The sequence below is a fragment of the Anas acuta genome, chromosome 2 (assembly GCF_963932015.1).
Source record: "Anas acuta chromosome 2, bAnaAcu1.1, whole genome shotgun sequence".
Lineage (NCBI taxonomy): Eukaryota > Metazoa > Chordata > Aves > Anseriformes > Anatidae > Anas > Anas acuta.
In genome coordinates this window covers 114,111,283-114,125,243 of record NC_088980.1, presented here as the reverse complement: position 1 = coordinate 114,125,243, position 13,961 = coordinate 114,111,283, and the positions used below count along the sequence as shown (strand labels likewise).

General features: G+C 35.8%; 1 protein-coding gene across 4 annotated transcripts in view; it reads right to left on the bottom strand.

Annotated features, from left to right (window-relative positions):
- Positions 1-13,961, bottom strand: part of TRAPPC8 (trafficking protein particle complex subunit 8) — a 48,286-nt gene that overhangs the window by 28,532 nt on the left and 5,793 nt on the right. For 2 of the 4 annotated variants that reach the window (XM_068671803.1, XM_068671802.1), the window contains exons 3-12: positions 11,615-11,698; positions 8,779-8,868; positions 7,378-7,552; positions 6,831-6,984; positions 5,702-5,789; positions 4,334-4,581; positions 2,719-2,834; positions 1,757-1,907; positions 877-977; positions 276-381 (exon numbers count right to left, since the gene is read on the bottom strand). In XM_068671803.1, coding sequence (XP_068527904.1) covers positions 276-381; positions 877-977; positions 1,757-1,907; positions 2,719-2,834; positions 4,334-4,581; positions 5,702-5,789; positions 6,831-6,984; positions 7,378-7,552; positions 8,779-8,868; positions 11,615-11,698 — 1,313 coding nt within the window. The remainder of the gene's footprint in view (positions 1-275; positions 382-876; positions 978-1,756; positions 1,908-2,718; positions 2,835-4,333; positions 4,582-5,701; positions 5,790-6,830; positions 6,985-7,377; positions 7,553-8,778; positions 8,869-11,614; positions 11,699-13,961) is intronic. The other 2 variants (XM_068671804.1, XM_068671805.1) reach the window with 1 other exon arrangement.

Genomic DNA, 13,961 nt, shown 5'->3' with positions numbered 1-13,961 from the left:
GATATTAAAGAAAACTAATTCCAAAGCCGAAAACAACAAATGCACATTTAGCAGCTGTTTAAAGAAATCAAGTAAGTCACCTGACTTGAAAGAAAAAATCAAGTACTTGTTTTTTCACTTGCAGCATAAACAGCTTTCTTCACTTCAAGCTTTAATTGGCCATTTGCCATCACTGGATAGGAAGTACCCCAGGATAAAAAGCAGTGTCACCTAAAAGCACTTCAGTAAGTACACAAGTAGAGGGAGGACATGAGTGGAATAAACTAGCATTTTACCTCACTGGTTAAACGAATCAGAAGAGCAGCTGCTTCTGAATATTTGCTTTGACTTTTTAAGATTTCAGCACTGAGAAGTACACAGCGTTCAGCTAGAACCATGTTCCTAAAGCAAAAACAAATATATTGAATATTTATTGAAAAGAAACATCGGAAAACTTTTCACCTCAAGTCTGACAAGTTTCCTCCACGTTACAGACTGGTGTTATTCATCCTTTTTGAATTTAAAAAAGGATAAGTGTCAACCTGTTTTGTAAGGGAAGAACTTGTACCGTTAAGTGTCTCATCCTCCTATAACAGCAGCTTTTTTAAGTCAAAGCTAGAAAACCTTTGAGTACATCATATTTATAAAACACTAACTAAAATAATGCAACTGACCACTACATGATATGAAAAACAAGAAGTTCAACTATCAGAAACAAATTTAATAAGTACTCTGTTAAGAACAGCAGGCGTGTTGTTCCTAGATGAGCTAATGTAACCTACTCTTTAAACAGGTTATCAACTTCTGATCTTTCAGTTATCTGCCACTGTCTGCAGAAAGAATGTTAAGCTACTAACTAATTCATCTTTCATAGGATCACCATGAAAGTAAACATACTTGCAGATATCTCGGTAAGTCTGAATTGCTGTTTCCATATAATGAGCAGGATAAGGTCTAGGAGCTCCAGGCTGAAGAAAAGCTGATACTGCTGCCATTTCCTACAAAGAAAAGTCAGTACTGTCACTGCAGATGTTTTCAACATGTTGAAAATTTGCAAACACTGATGAACACATCTCAACAGCTACTGTCTCAAAATATTCATGTAATCAATTACTGGCATGTAAGAATGCACTGTACACACTGTAACTGATAGAAGGTTTAATAAAATAACTTGCTTAACATAAAATAGCTTACTTAAATAAAATAGCTTACTTAACAGCTCTGCTTTTAATTAACTAAACAGCAGCAAAAGTTATACACATTCACACAACTGTTCAGTTGATATCACACCAACAGTATGCAGCAACGATGATTCAGTACTGCTTTACAAGTCTAAGAGGCAAATTATCTACTGCAGGAATATTTCTGATCAAATTTGTATTTATTCTAAATTGTACAGCACCATATTTAGTGATATATTTGCCAGGAAGTCAAGTAATTATTACAGGATATACTATTAAGTTACTTCCGACCCACTTGAGTTATTAGACAAGTTTAAAGACCCATTTTGCTAGAGGTTACACTATAAGCATTCTCCTTTCTGTGTTTTAGATTTTAAGAATTGAGTCTCCAATTTTTATTCATGCTTTTATTCCCTTCATAAAACAGCAGCCAACAGCTTTGAGAATACTTTAGGACTTGCCGAAGATATGCAGTAAGTTTGTCAAGACCATTACAAATTTGGATGTGGAGAGAAGAGATTGTGTTTTGTTACTTCCATACATATTAGAAATTACAGTGAAGAAGTCATAGGATATTTAGAATGTGAAGTACCAACCAGCGCTCCAGCTGCATAAAGCATTGCCTGATCATTTAAGAAGTCTTTCTTTGCTGTATGGTAACAGCTATATGCAAGCTCATAGTGTTGCACCAAAAAGCACAAGTCTGCCATTTTCCGGATTTGAAGTTCTGGTGCTTCTGGTGGATACCTATAAGTACAAACACTTCAATTTAAAGCCCTGATTTCAATATGTAGAGCATAACATATTTCATTCTCATCTTAATTTCTATTCAGAGAGAAGGAATATAATCTGCATTACTTTCAACATTACCAAAAAACAACTTACTAAGAAAAGTGAAGCTGCTTCCTTTCTGCCATGTGTAACGTGGTTTCGCAGCCTACTTTCTGATTAACAAGATTCACTATCCCACTAATATTCAAAGAAAGCATTCCTCTGAATGAAACACTGAAACAAGTATGCAGCTATCACTGAAGCTGCTCACTATGATTAACTGCTAGAGCTAAAGAAACCTGTAGGAGAAGGAAAAATAAGACTTTACAGACTGTTCACCTAGCTGCAGTTATTTATCCCCACTACTCTTCAACAAATAAAAGTTTTAGAAAGACCATGCCTTATGCCAAAACACAAAGCAATTTTCTGTCTTCTGCTAGTATCAGTAACTTTTGGTCAGTCAGTATATACAGATCTTTAGTGCAAATTCAGTATGTTTTCACATATATTTGTTTGTAAGAAGCAAACCATACTCACAAATTCAAAATAGAAAACTGAAATGAAGAACAGTTTGATTATGAGCCCTAAGACAATTAAGACAAACCACATAAATATAAAGCTGTAAACAAGGCAGAGTGCTTTGTGTGATTCCTTCACCAATCAAAGCCTCCTATGGTACTGCTGATTCAGTTCACTTTGAGGAATACCGTTAATAAACACAGGCTTCCACCCCAAGAACGAGGTACATTTTTATTTTGATTCAGAGGTAATGACTGAAATAACTTACAGCAAACCAGAAGTATTCTTTAGTTCATTTATACTTTTCTCTGGAACCTTACTGCCACTAAACCATTTCTTAGTAGCAGAAAATAATGATCGACTCAAGCCTTTCCTGGATATTAACTGCAAAAAAAAGAAAAAAAAAACAACAACAAATTAGTGCTAGACTGCAAAGGATATAAATAAGTTACACCCAACTACAGATCCAAGCTCCATTAATAATTCCCAAATTCTATTTTCTTCAAGAAAACAGAAGGAAGAAAAAAAGCAAAAAGAACACACGTCATTGGAGTGAATCACTGACATACATCGTAATCCATATTTAATGAACTTCAGCTGTCTAAAACTGTCTATTGCTGCTGTAAAACTTCAGGTATCTCAATCCAGAAAAAAAAAGTCTGATGCATTTGCTTGAATACAGAGCACCTATTTCCTGGTATATTTCAAGAGAGAGCATTCTCCCTATCACCATGGGAAGCATCACCACATTGTAATACTTTTGCAGTGTCAAGTGTGCTAGTTATACCTGCAAGCAAGGTTACACCTTGTTATTCTTTCAGGAAGTCCCACAAATGAGACATTCTCCACAGGGAATTACCATTCCTCCAGATCTAAGAAAAGCTACATTTCTCTTTAAAAGTAGTGTAAAAAGAGTTTTTTTGTTTTTTGTTTTTTTGTTTTTTTTTTAATGCATTAGGAATATATCACTACATCCCCAGCCATAAGGCTACACTTTATTTAACCATAAAGCTTTCCTAACATAAACACAGTCAGCATATACTATGTTCCAGAAGTCTAATGAGGGAGACTGTGCTCCTCACAGCATACTGTATTACTCTCAACAACCCTCTACTAAAAACTATAGCCTAATTGGACAATTCAGTCAAAAGACAGCTCAGATAACAGACTGATATTTGGGTTCATGTCAACTGCTAAATCCAGTAATTTGATTACACTTAAGTCAGTCAATCTGTCTCTTCAGCTCTTTAAGACACATAGAATTGAAATACGTTTAAGATAAAAGATCTTACTGAGAGAAAAAAAATTAATGCATGCCCATGTCTTGAAATAGGCATGAAGTTAAATAGCATACTTCCAAAGAATACTTTGGAAGAAAGAGACAAATACTTGGCTGCAAAAACTGCTGATATCAGAACAGAAGTGCATGATTTAAGATGTCCATGCATTCCTTTCCTTGCCAAGAAGCAGCAATTGAAGCGTCCAGCTTTTCTGGAGACACATATTGACAAAGATACATTTCTTAGCTTTAGTGGTGCATTCAAGTATTGAGAAAGTACATTTTGTTCTCTATGCTAGAAGCATCCAGTAAAAGCCTAACAAAGATTTTAGGAGCAAAGGGTTATCTCTGACAGGCTTTCACCAAGCCTTTGTACTGAAGTTTTATTGACACAGGTGTTGGATTTTTGTGTGTTTTTTTTTTTTTCCTTTAAGGACAAATGGAGCCAAAAGGATAACTGCTTCTCTTAAATTTGCTTACAGCTTTCAGTAAAATTATTGAGTCATTAGATGCACAGGGAAGTACTAATTTCAGAACAGACTGTTGAGTAACTGGATTTATACCACAACTGTTTTTGACTAAGAGTATGTAAGAGTGAACTGACCTGATCGTTGAGTTGCCGTATTGTCTTCTCTATATGTGGCAAAAGCCCCCTAAATGTAAATTCCTGTATAAACTGCCTAATTCGATCATGATCTGTGAGTGTTAAACAAGCACCATGAGGCATTCCAGAGTTCAATTTCTTTGACTCCTGCAGTGATGTAGTAGCCTTCAAATAATCAGTGCTATCCAAACTGCCGCTGGGATGATCCAGTTGTAAGGGATGAGTCTTGAAGTTGTTTGACAGGCCATCTATTAAGAGATTGAAACATGAAAATCCTTGTATGAAGTTATTGAAATATTTATGGTTTTAAGTGTTATTTTTCTTAACCTTAATATTTTCCTTATTATTTCCTCTGTTAGGCAGAGCTAGTCAGCCATTCTGTACTACAGATCAGTATCAGCAGAGAACTATGTGAATATTATGTCACTCCTTAAATTAAGAAAGCTCAGGAAGTCTTAGGAAACGCAACATGCCTCAAAGTATGTTTCCAGTTCTAGCCTAGAGTGCAAAGAATTCCCAAATACGCTGATTAGTATCAAAAGTACAGAAGCAAAACAATGAAACAATAAATTTAAGTCAAATATTCATGAAAAGATGGAAATGCATCAATTGATGCAGTGGACAACATGGATCCAGTTATTCTTTTCTATTTCTAGGTTAAAAGCTCTAGTTCTCCATGCCTTCCTGAGAAATCATGATGAAAAAGAACCTCCTCTGAAGTCACATTACTTCAATAAGAAGGGTAACCACTTTCGCATCTAGCTAGCCAATCTACATCAAGACACCTACCCACTCAGATTTTAATAATCCTCAAATTTATAATCTCCTTCCAATATATCAGTTTGCTTCCTCTGGGCCTTGCTAGCTCTAAGCAAAGCTGAGCTGTGAAAGCAAGTTATATTAATTGTCAGAGTTTGGTGACAATAGTCTTAAAGACAAGCCTAAAACTTCAATACCCGTCTCATTACAGATACACTCTCCAGTTAATATCAGTCTAATAAATCAACTCCATGTTTTCATTTATTGACATACAGTTACTACCTTTGAGCACTGAGGAAATTACTTATCTCTTAACAAAACACAAAGTTTATAATTACCAACTTTTTTCCAATCTCAGTTTGTGGGCTACCTAACATTTATTCTATACCTTGATTAAGTTTGAGATAAAGTTCCATAAATCTACAATGTATTAAAATTAATTTTAAAAATACTCATGAAGTTTAAAACTAATATAGTTAATACTTAACATAGCAGTATATGTAATGGCACAGCAGAATCTGCCCAGCATTCAAAGAACTACTATCACAGACAAGGCAGCTCTATAAAAGCTATCACACCAAGAAAGTTTGATTAAAGTTATATAAATACCTTTAATTTCATTATCTAAGCCATCCGATATCAAGTGATCAGTACTCTTGTTTGAAATGACAGCATAAGAACAATCTTCATAGCAGTCCTACCGGAAGGGAAAGTTAGTACTTTAAGAATAATACAACACACACACAAAAACCAGTCAACAGTAATTGTTAACTTTATAGCAGTTAACCAGATTAGGAAAGTACATTCAACTAATGTTCACATATATTCACTGAAACATTTTTTCAGCCTTTAAGGTCCCACCCTATTGTAAAGATGAAACTTATAATCACCAATAGATGAAGCAAGCTGCTTCTGGTTTGCTCAAAATAACTTCACGGTCAACTAAAGCAAGCAGTTCCAGCAGCTGATTGGAACTCTTACACAGCAATGCCCATAGCAGTAAAAAATATGCTCCCTAAAGTAATTCCTGAACAAACTCAAAAAACCTACAGTGTGGAATAGTTGACATGGAACAAAAAATAAAAAAATAAAGATTAACTGGTTTATGGTGGAACATTACTCACTGCTCCTCTTAACAGCTTACAGAATATGAATAGCTTTGATTTTCCAGTGCCAGCTAGATTTGGTAAAGAACTATGATTCCACAGACATCTTTTAATCAGATACTGCTAGAACTGCACGGCAGTCAAAAGTAAGTTCAAGAAGGCGCATTTTTTGGTCTTGAAGTCAAAAATAGATATTCATGCCAAACAGAACCCAAAACTCTGAACATACACTATCATTTGCTATCTTAGCAGATTACAGGCTATACTTGACTGCAAGAAATTACCACAAAAAAAACAGCCATATTGTTTAGTGAACTACACGGACCTGTAAATAGAAACATTCTGGAAGTGACGAAAATTAGTCAAAATGAAGGTAAAAGATTACTACAAAAAAGACTTCTGCCTTATGCATTGCAGGCAACCTCAGGAATCCACTGTTTCCATGTTCCTTTCAGTCTAGCACTTCTGTGCTTCTTAGAGTCACTAAGTACCACAGAGGACAGCTCTCTGAAAAAGGACTCACCTAATGCCCTCACTAAAAAGGCAGGTTAAAAAAGTTAAATCTTACATAGCTGCCTTAATTTCTTCTACCTACTAGCTTTTTTTTGTTTGTTTGTTTAACACTATAATACCTGGTTTTGGATAGTGTTTTTCTGAAGGTATTGGCTCCAAGGATCTGGTATCTGTTCATCTGTTCCTCTGTTAGACACCCGAGAATTTATTTTCAGCAAATAGCAACCCTGAGTTCCATACCTCTGCTTCATCTCTTCATAAATGGAGTCAGCTCTGGAAAAAAAAAAAAAAGCAACATCTATTCATTTTGATATTAAGCCAATTCTAAGTGTTTACCACAACAAGTTATTCTAGACTATTGCAAGTACAGTTTAAGAAGAAAAAAATTTGAAGTGGTGTTTTATGCAAGAGTTAAACCAACTATCTCTGACAATTTACTCAGTGAGCTAGCAAAGAAAGCTTCTACTTCAAGAACCTGGGCCTGATTCTTTTTATTTTACATGAACACAATAATTAGACTTAAAATACTACTTAATGAAGTTTGCCTTGATAATTGCATAGTGGTTAATACATTCTATCATATACCTAATCTCAACAGTAATTTATAATTGCAAGCATTTCAGTCGAAAAGTTTATCTCTAAGTTCACTGAAAACAGAAGACCCACCTTTGCTCTTCTCCTGTGCTTACATCATGCAGTAACACGTAGTATTTGAGCGTGTTTGGTATAAACCATTTTGGATACATATATTCACTACTATGCTGAATTCTATGTTGTTCTTGAGACAGCTTCAGAAATTGCTCCACAGGCTCCGGTTCACTAGAAGAAACTACAAGCATACCTAAATTCATGTTAAGGACATTTACCAAGAGCCCCGGAACAGCCACTGATGATAAAATAAGCAGTATATAAACACTGCATTCATTCTGTTCTAAGCCCATAAACTATACTGCCATAAAAGCAAGTGCAACTAGAACTTGGCCTTGGCCTAAGTCTCAATAAAAAAAAAAACACACTATTTAAACAGTCAAGTAAGTGTTAACATCTTTAAAATGAAACAGTAACTAGCTCCAGTTCTGAAACTAAACCCAAGTTTAACTTGATATATAACAGCTAGTAGTTCATTATATTTCAAATCCAGGTCCCATATGAAACTTTTTTTGTAGATATATAGCCGAAGTTCACTTCAATGCTCACTTTGCAATGTTCAAAGAGTTGGGACTTCCTTTTTAGGGCATCACCTGAGCAACAACAGCCAGTGTTCATAAACACAGCAACACCTACTAAGTAAAAAACAGATGTGTTCTTTTACCTCAATGCAACTCCATTATCATTAATGAGGAACAACCTGCTCTGCCACATGTATTCACCAAATTAAATAAGAGAGGCCAGAAAGCAAGTTGTACTTCACATTACCGCAAAGGCTAGATTCAATATTTTGTCAAATTAATTCTGTATAAGATTCTGTCAAATCTTATACAGAGGTATATCATGCTGAAATTGTGAATTAGTTAAATGTTAGAAACAAAATGTTATGAAACCTGCAGCCTTATCTGTATTGTGAAGCTTAACACCAGCTACACCATGAAACAGTGTATATTTTTATTTTTCCTGCAGGCAAACAAGTCAAGATTAAGTCACAGCAACAGAAACACTGAAAGCATTTAGGCATCTTTCCAGACTTCGTCCAAAACAGCTAAGAGTCCACTGTTTTTTCAACACACCCTTCCCAGCCTCCCTCATCCATCTGCTATAAAAGCTATAAAAGGCTGCAGGTGCATCCCAAGCACACAAGCTCTGTTGTGCTTGAGGACCTAAAGAGTTATAGCAGAAATTCACTCTTCTTAAAGTGTTACACATATTAGCTCAGAGTTCAGTTTGAAGTGTGGCTTTTACTACAGAGAAAACCTGGACCCCTTACAAAATTAGTCTGTATAGTTGGACATATTGAAAAGGGTACATTTCAAAGCACTGTGGCAAAAAGTTGTTCCAAAGTTTCCTGCATTACATTTCTGCAGCCATCTGTAATAGTCTCCACCAAAGACGTCTGTAATGCTCAAAGGATACATGCAACATAGTGGTTTAAGAACTCATGATCTGATGCAGGCATGGACTGAAGAAAGCACTCTCTGTAAGACTCAAACCAAGGAGTAGTAGCTGAAACACAAAATAAGACCAAATTTAAGTATTTAGCCAAACTACCGTTTAGTCATTTATAAAAAGGAAATAAAAAATACTATGCCTAAACTCTGACAAGATTTGCATGGGACAGAAAGGAAGGGGAAACAGTCTAAAATGAAATCAAAAATATACAGAAGTAGGAGAAACACTTGAAATTAAATCCTGTGAAACTGAATAGCATCTTAAGCACCAACTTCTTCGGTATTTCAGGCTCACATATTCAGTCCTTGTTAAAGAACCTTACCACCCCTCTAAAACCACAGAAGCTTGGGAAAGCAAAAAAAAAAAAAGTTATTCTGATGATCACTGTATTTGTCTTGGTTAGGAATGTAACAATTGACTGAGAAGTAAAAATAATTTTTGACTATGCAAAGGAACTAAGGATTACCAAAACCCTATCCTGCCAGGTTTTTTTTGCAAGGTGTTGTAAATTGGCTTGACAGTAGTCCCCCTCCTCCTCTCTGCTAAATAAATAAAAACAGACAGTTTGTTGTTAGCTGGCCAAGCAGAGAACCAAAAAGCTGAAATCTCAGATCTAAGTTGTGCCATTAATGCCTTATAATGTTCACCTGTCATGTTCAAATAGCCTTTTACAAGGGGGACTTTAATATTAAACAGTATCAAGTCAAAGGAAGCCAAGCATGTTTGGGACATACAAATAACATGTGAACTTAATCTTGTCTCTTTCCACAACAACAATCTAGCCATGAAACAATTGTTCTCCTTTCAAGCCATCTCAATTCTGCAACTCCTTCACCTAAGTTGAAAAGAAGACCAGATAAAAGTTAATCCATTTTTAATAACCAGGCTTCACAATGAGCAGTTAGAACCCTGAGTAAACTCACCTGCAAACTAGAAAACAGTAACTGGTACCAAAAATGCATTAATAAGGTATTGAAGGTATGTTTTCCACATACAGCCCCAGTACATTCCTTGATTTGATTCGCGTAACAAGTTCTAAAGCTTTGTTGGCCTCCCCCTGCCACCTCCCAAACCCTTTATTTCCTAGCCAACTTCAACAAACTGAGTTTAATTTGTACACTGGAATTCTCTTGTAGTGCATTAAGTTAACGCTTTTTGTTTAATCTTACATTGTCTGGCCATCTTATATCAGCTTCATCCACACTACACATCTGAACTCAGTCTAGTAGTCAGCACATCTAACTTCATAAAAGTGATCAATAGAAGGCAAACAGCTAGCTTTTGACTACAGTCTTTCTAACCAACTGCTCTTTGAACACCCATTTATGGTGTGAACAATCATTTGGCTTTAACTAAGGCTAACAAATATATATGTTCCTGTTATTTAAATAAAGGAAAACAGATTGTTATTAAAAACACACCACAAGAAGGTGATAAATACAAATTTTTCACACATATAACAAAGCTTTGTAATAATTCAGGTTCAGATTCTACAATGTTAAACTATTAAGGTAAAAACATTAAGTACATTTTAGTTTGAAGCTCTATTCTCAGTTTTCTATTTCTGTTGAACCCAAGCAAAGAAGTTAAAGTCTGACACATCCACAAACAAGAACGAACTGCATCTGTTTTTCACCCCCTCTGTCTAGTAAGAACCTTGAAGTGCCTATAAAGGCAACTGACTTTCCTGAACACAGACACAAACTTCACAGTCCTAAAATGTTTGAGTGAGTACTGTTAAATCATTCACATTCAATATTTAAATAAACATACACCACATTCAAAACAAAAACAGTGCCCAAGAAAAATTTCAAATGTAACATATGTAAGTTTCATATATAATACAAGTTTCAGCAATGTATAGCAACACTGTCATTTAGGAACCTGTATGCTCTGCATTTTTCCAGTATATGTTTATAGGTTGCTAATCAAGAAGAACTGAAGTTTAAATAACTTGCTACCATGTTCAGAAATTGATACTTCTGTTCATACATAACAGTTTAAGAATAAGAAGTCTGCTTCATTAGGCTTTGTATTTTTTAGCTACCTCACTAAGATGAATTCCACAAATACCAGTATGCTAGCACCTTCAGAAAGTATTTAGCAGCACCTGAATGGACACCACAAAAGGACAGTTACTATTAACTGAAGGCATAAGCTTTGCTAATGATTAAAACTGAAGAACATTAGAACTTGGCTACTTTACAGTGAATCTCTATGTTGTGATCTACAAATTGAGAGGTCAATAGCCAATGCATTTTGGTAGAAACAGATCTTAAAAGACACGCTACAAAATGTTTTGTTTTTAAGTCATACACCAGAAAAATTGTCAATATGGCAGAATCGCATGAGCTCTAGTACAGTTAACTCTTCAGTTTCAATTGAAGGAGTGCCGCTGTCCCATGAAAGGAAATTCTAGGAAGAAGCAGGAAAGTATTTGCATTTGGAATACAGAACAGTGATAGCGGATGTTCCCATAGGATCAAACAAGACAGTGCTTTTACAGCATCAGACCATTCCCCTGCCCCAGCTAGGCACTTATTGGACTCCATGGAAAGACCAAACAATTTAGGTTAACAGCAGTAGAAATGCAACTGAAAGAAAAAAAAAAAAAATCAAACAACCACCACCACAATTTTATTTTTTTTATTATTCTAGGGGAAAAAATGGAGGAATGCACATCTACGCCAAGAGAGGTGCTAAACAGTTGTAGAAGATGGTAAGGAAAGGTGGATGGAGCACATGGAAAAAGGAATAAAGGGCAACTTGGCAAATTGGCACCAACCACAAAAAAAAATACCTGAATAAAACGTGGATGTGTTCAGTTCCATCAGTGTCTCTTTCCAATTACTGTACCAAGGAACACTAGCCTTAACTGAGCGATCTGACAGAAAAAACATGGTATTATTATACTAAAAAGGGTCAGGTGCAAACACACTATTGGCTTTTACTCTCTGGTAGCATGAAGTAGAAAACCTGTACCATGCATGCCTATAGTAGACTAAGGCATTTGATTTCAGACAACCTCAGTCAGGCCACATTTCACAACATACTTTAATAGAACCCAGTATTTATTTCTGATTCTACCCAAATTCTAGGTCTGAATAACATAAGTCTATGAAGCAGTAGAGAATTAGAATTCTATATAAATATATTGCTATTTTTCTAGTTGGAGTAAGTCAGTAATTCATGAGATTTCTCAGCCTGTAGAAATGAACTACAACTGAACTGAAGAGATCCACTGCTGAGAATGATTGCTCCAACATTATCCCTTGTATCTGTCATATTCCTGTATTGCTGTACACCAGAGTTAGCATCGTGCCCTAAACAGTCACAGCAGTGATCCAGCTGAAAGCTATTTGGAAGAAAAATACAAGTCCTTTAGTAGGATCACTTCCCCCCCACACACACACACCTACAATGGAGAGGCACACATGGCTGAAGGCAAGCACCCTTCCAGTAATCAAACAGGTCCATCAGCACAAGAAGATGATGGAATTATGAATGCAACTATTAACAAGTGTAACAAAGAATGATTGTAACCAATTAAAACAATTCACTACAGCAGTCCCTAAACTTCTCTGAAAAAGAGCAGTATCGCGATCCCAGTGTTGGTAATACCCATGCATAGTTTTCTTAAGCCCTCTCTTTATATATTCCTCCCAAATATATTGCATTATTCAAGATCAAGGAAATATGTTTCAGTATTGCCACCCTAAAAAAATAATTTACCAAAAAAAGCAGCTAATTTAAAGAGATCAATATATTTTACGTTTTCATGCAAAAATATATATACACACACACACGTGTTTTATGGCCAGGAATGAATGCTTCCATCATTTTTTAATAAAATGCTCTAACAAGGTAGAAAAACAAATTCAAACATTCAAACATTCAAAGTTTTTCTAAGTAGAAGAACTATACCTGACAAGATAGAGACTTCCATATATCCTCCTACAGTATAATGGGATTCAAATTTCACGATCAAGGACACTGTGCTCGTGTTTTGTGCTAAAATCTTAAGAAGGTGTACCACAGAACTAAGAAATTATCACGTGCTTCTGTCCTTGTGCACAACATTAAATAAATTATACTCCCTCCTCTGTCAACCAAGCACACACCCAGTTTGAACAGAAATAAGAACCTAACCATTGAGACAGAACACAGTCATGTGAGAATTATCGCATCTGAGGCTCCAGAAGCAAATAAGGAAAACAAAAGGAGAGCTATTTGCTTCCAAAACTACAAATAATCATATAAGAAACTACCATGTTTTATTGTCAGAAGGAACCTTAAAGATCCCCCAGTGCCAAACCCCTGCCATGGGCAGTGACATCTCCCACTAAACCAGGCTGCCCAAAGCCCCTTCCAGCCTGACCTTGAACACTTCCAGGGATGGGACATCCACAGCTTGTCTGGCTCAATAAAGTCACTATTACCCATTCTCTTCCTCCCCCCACTTCCGTAATAGTTCTAAGGGCCTCAGTTTAGAACATTCACCTTATTAGATGACCCCAAGAAAGCAGAATGGCTTTAATCTCTAGAATTCAAACAGACTTTCCAACCCAAAAAAAAGTTTCCATATTAAAATAGCTAGCAAATAAACCAGTTTCTCAGATAAGAATGGGCACAGAAACTGAAAGAAGCTACAGCTTACAGCAGAAGCTCAAAAATTACAGTTTTCAGGGTCAAGTCTTTTCCTTTACTATTGATATTTCACATCCAGTTGAGGATGCAGCTTGCAAGCTAGAAATTGAAGAAGATGTAGAATTACACATTTTTCAACATCAACGTGAAAAAATATACTATGACATCAGCTACTAATCCTCATGAATTTTTCATAGAAAGTATACAGAAACCCTGTCTTTCCCTATAACAGACCCAAATTCCCTACTGCACATCTAACTACGTAAAATAAATTACTTATGTTTAAATAGGGCAATGCATACATGGTTTGAATTAAGTATGTACTCAAAGGCTTTAATAGATTAGGGTCTTAATTGGGAGGAGTTTAATCTTCTCAGCTCTCAAGATCAGTTCTCAATTAGCATTATTCAGTGTCTTTACTCTAGAGATTGGAAAGAAGTCATTGTTAGAAGGTTCTAGTCATTGTAACAGCGAAATATGAAGCACTGAGTTTCATGGCA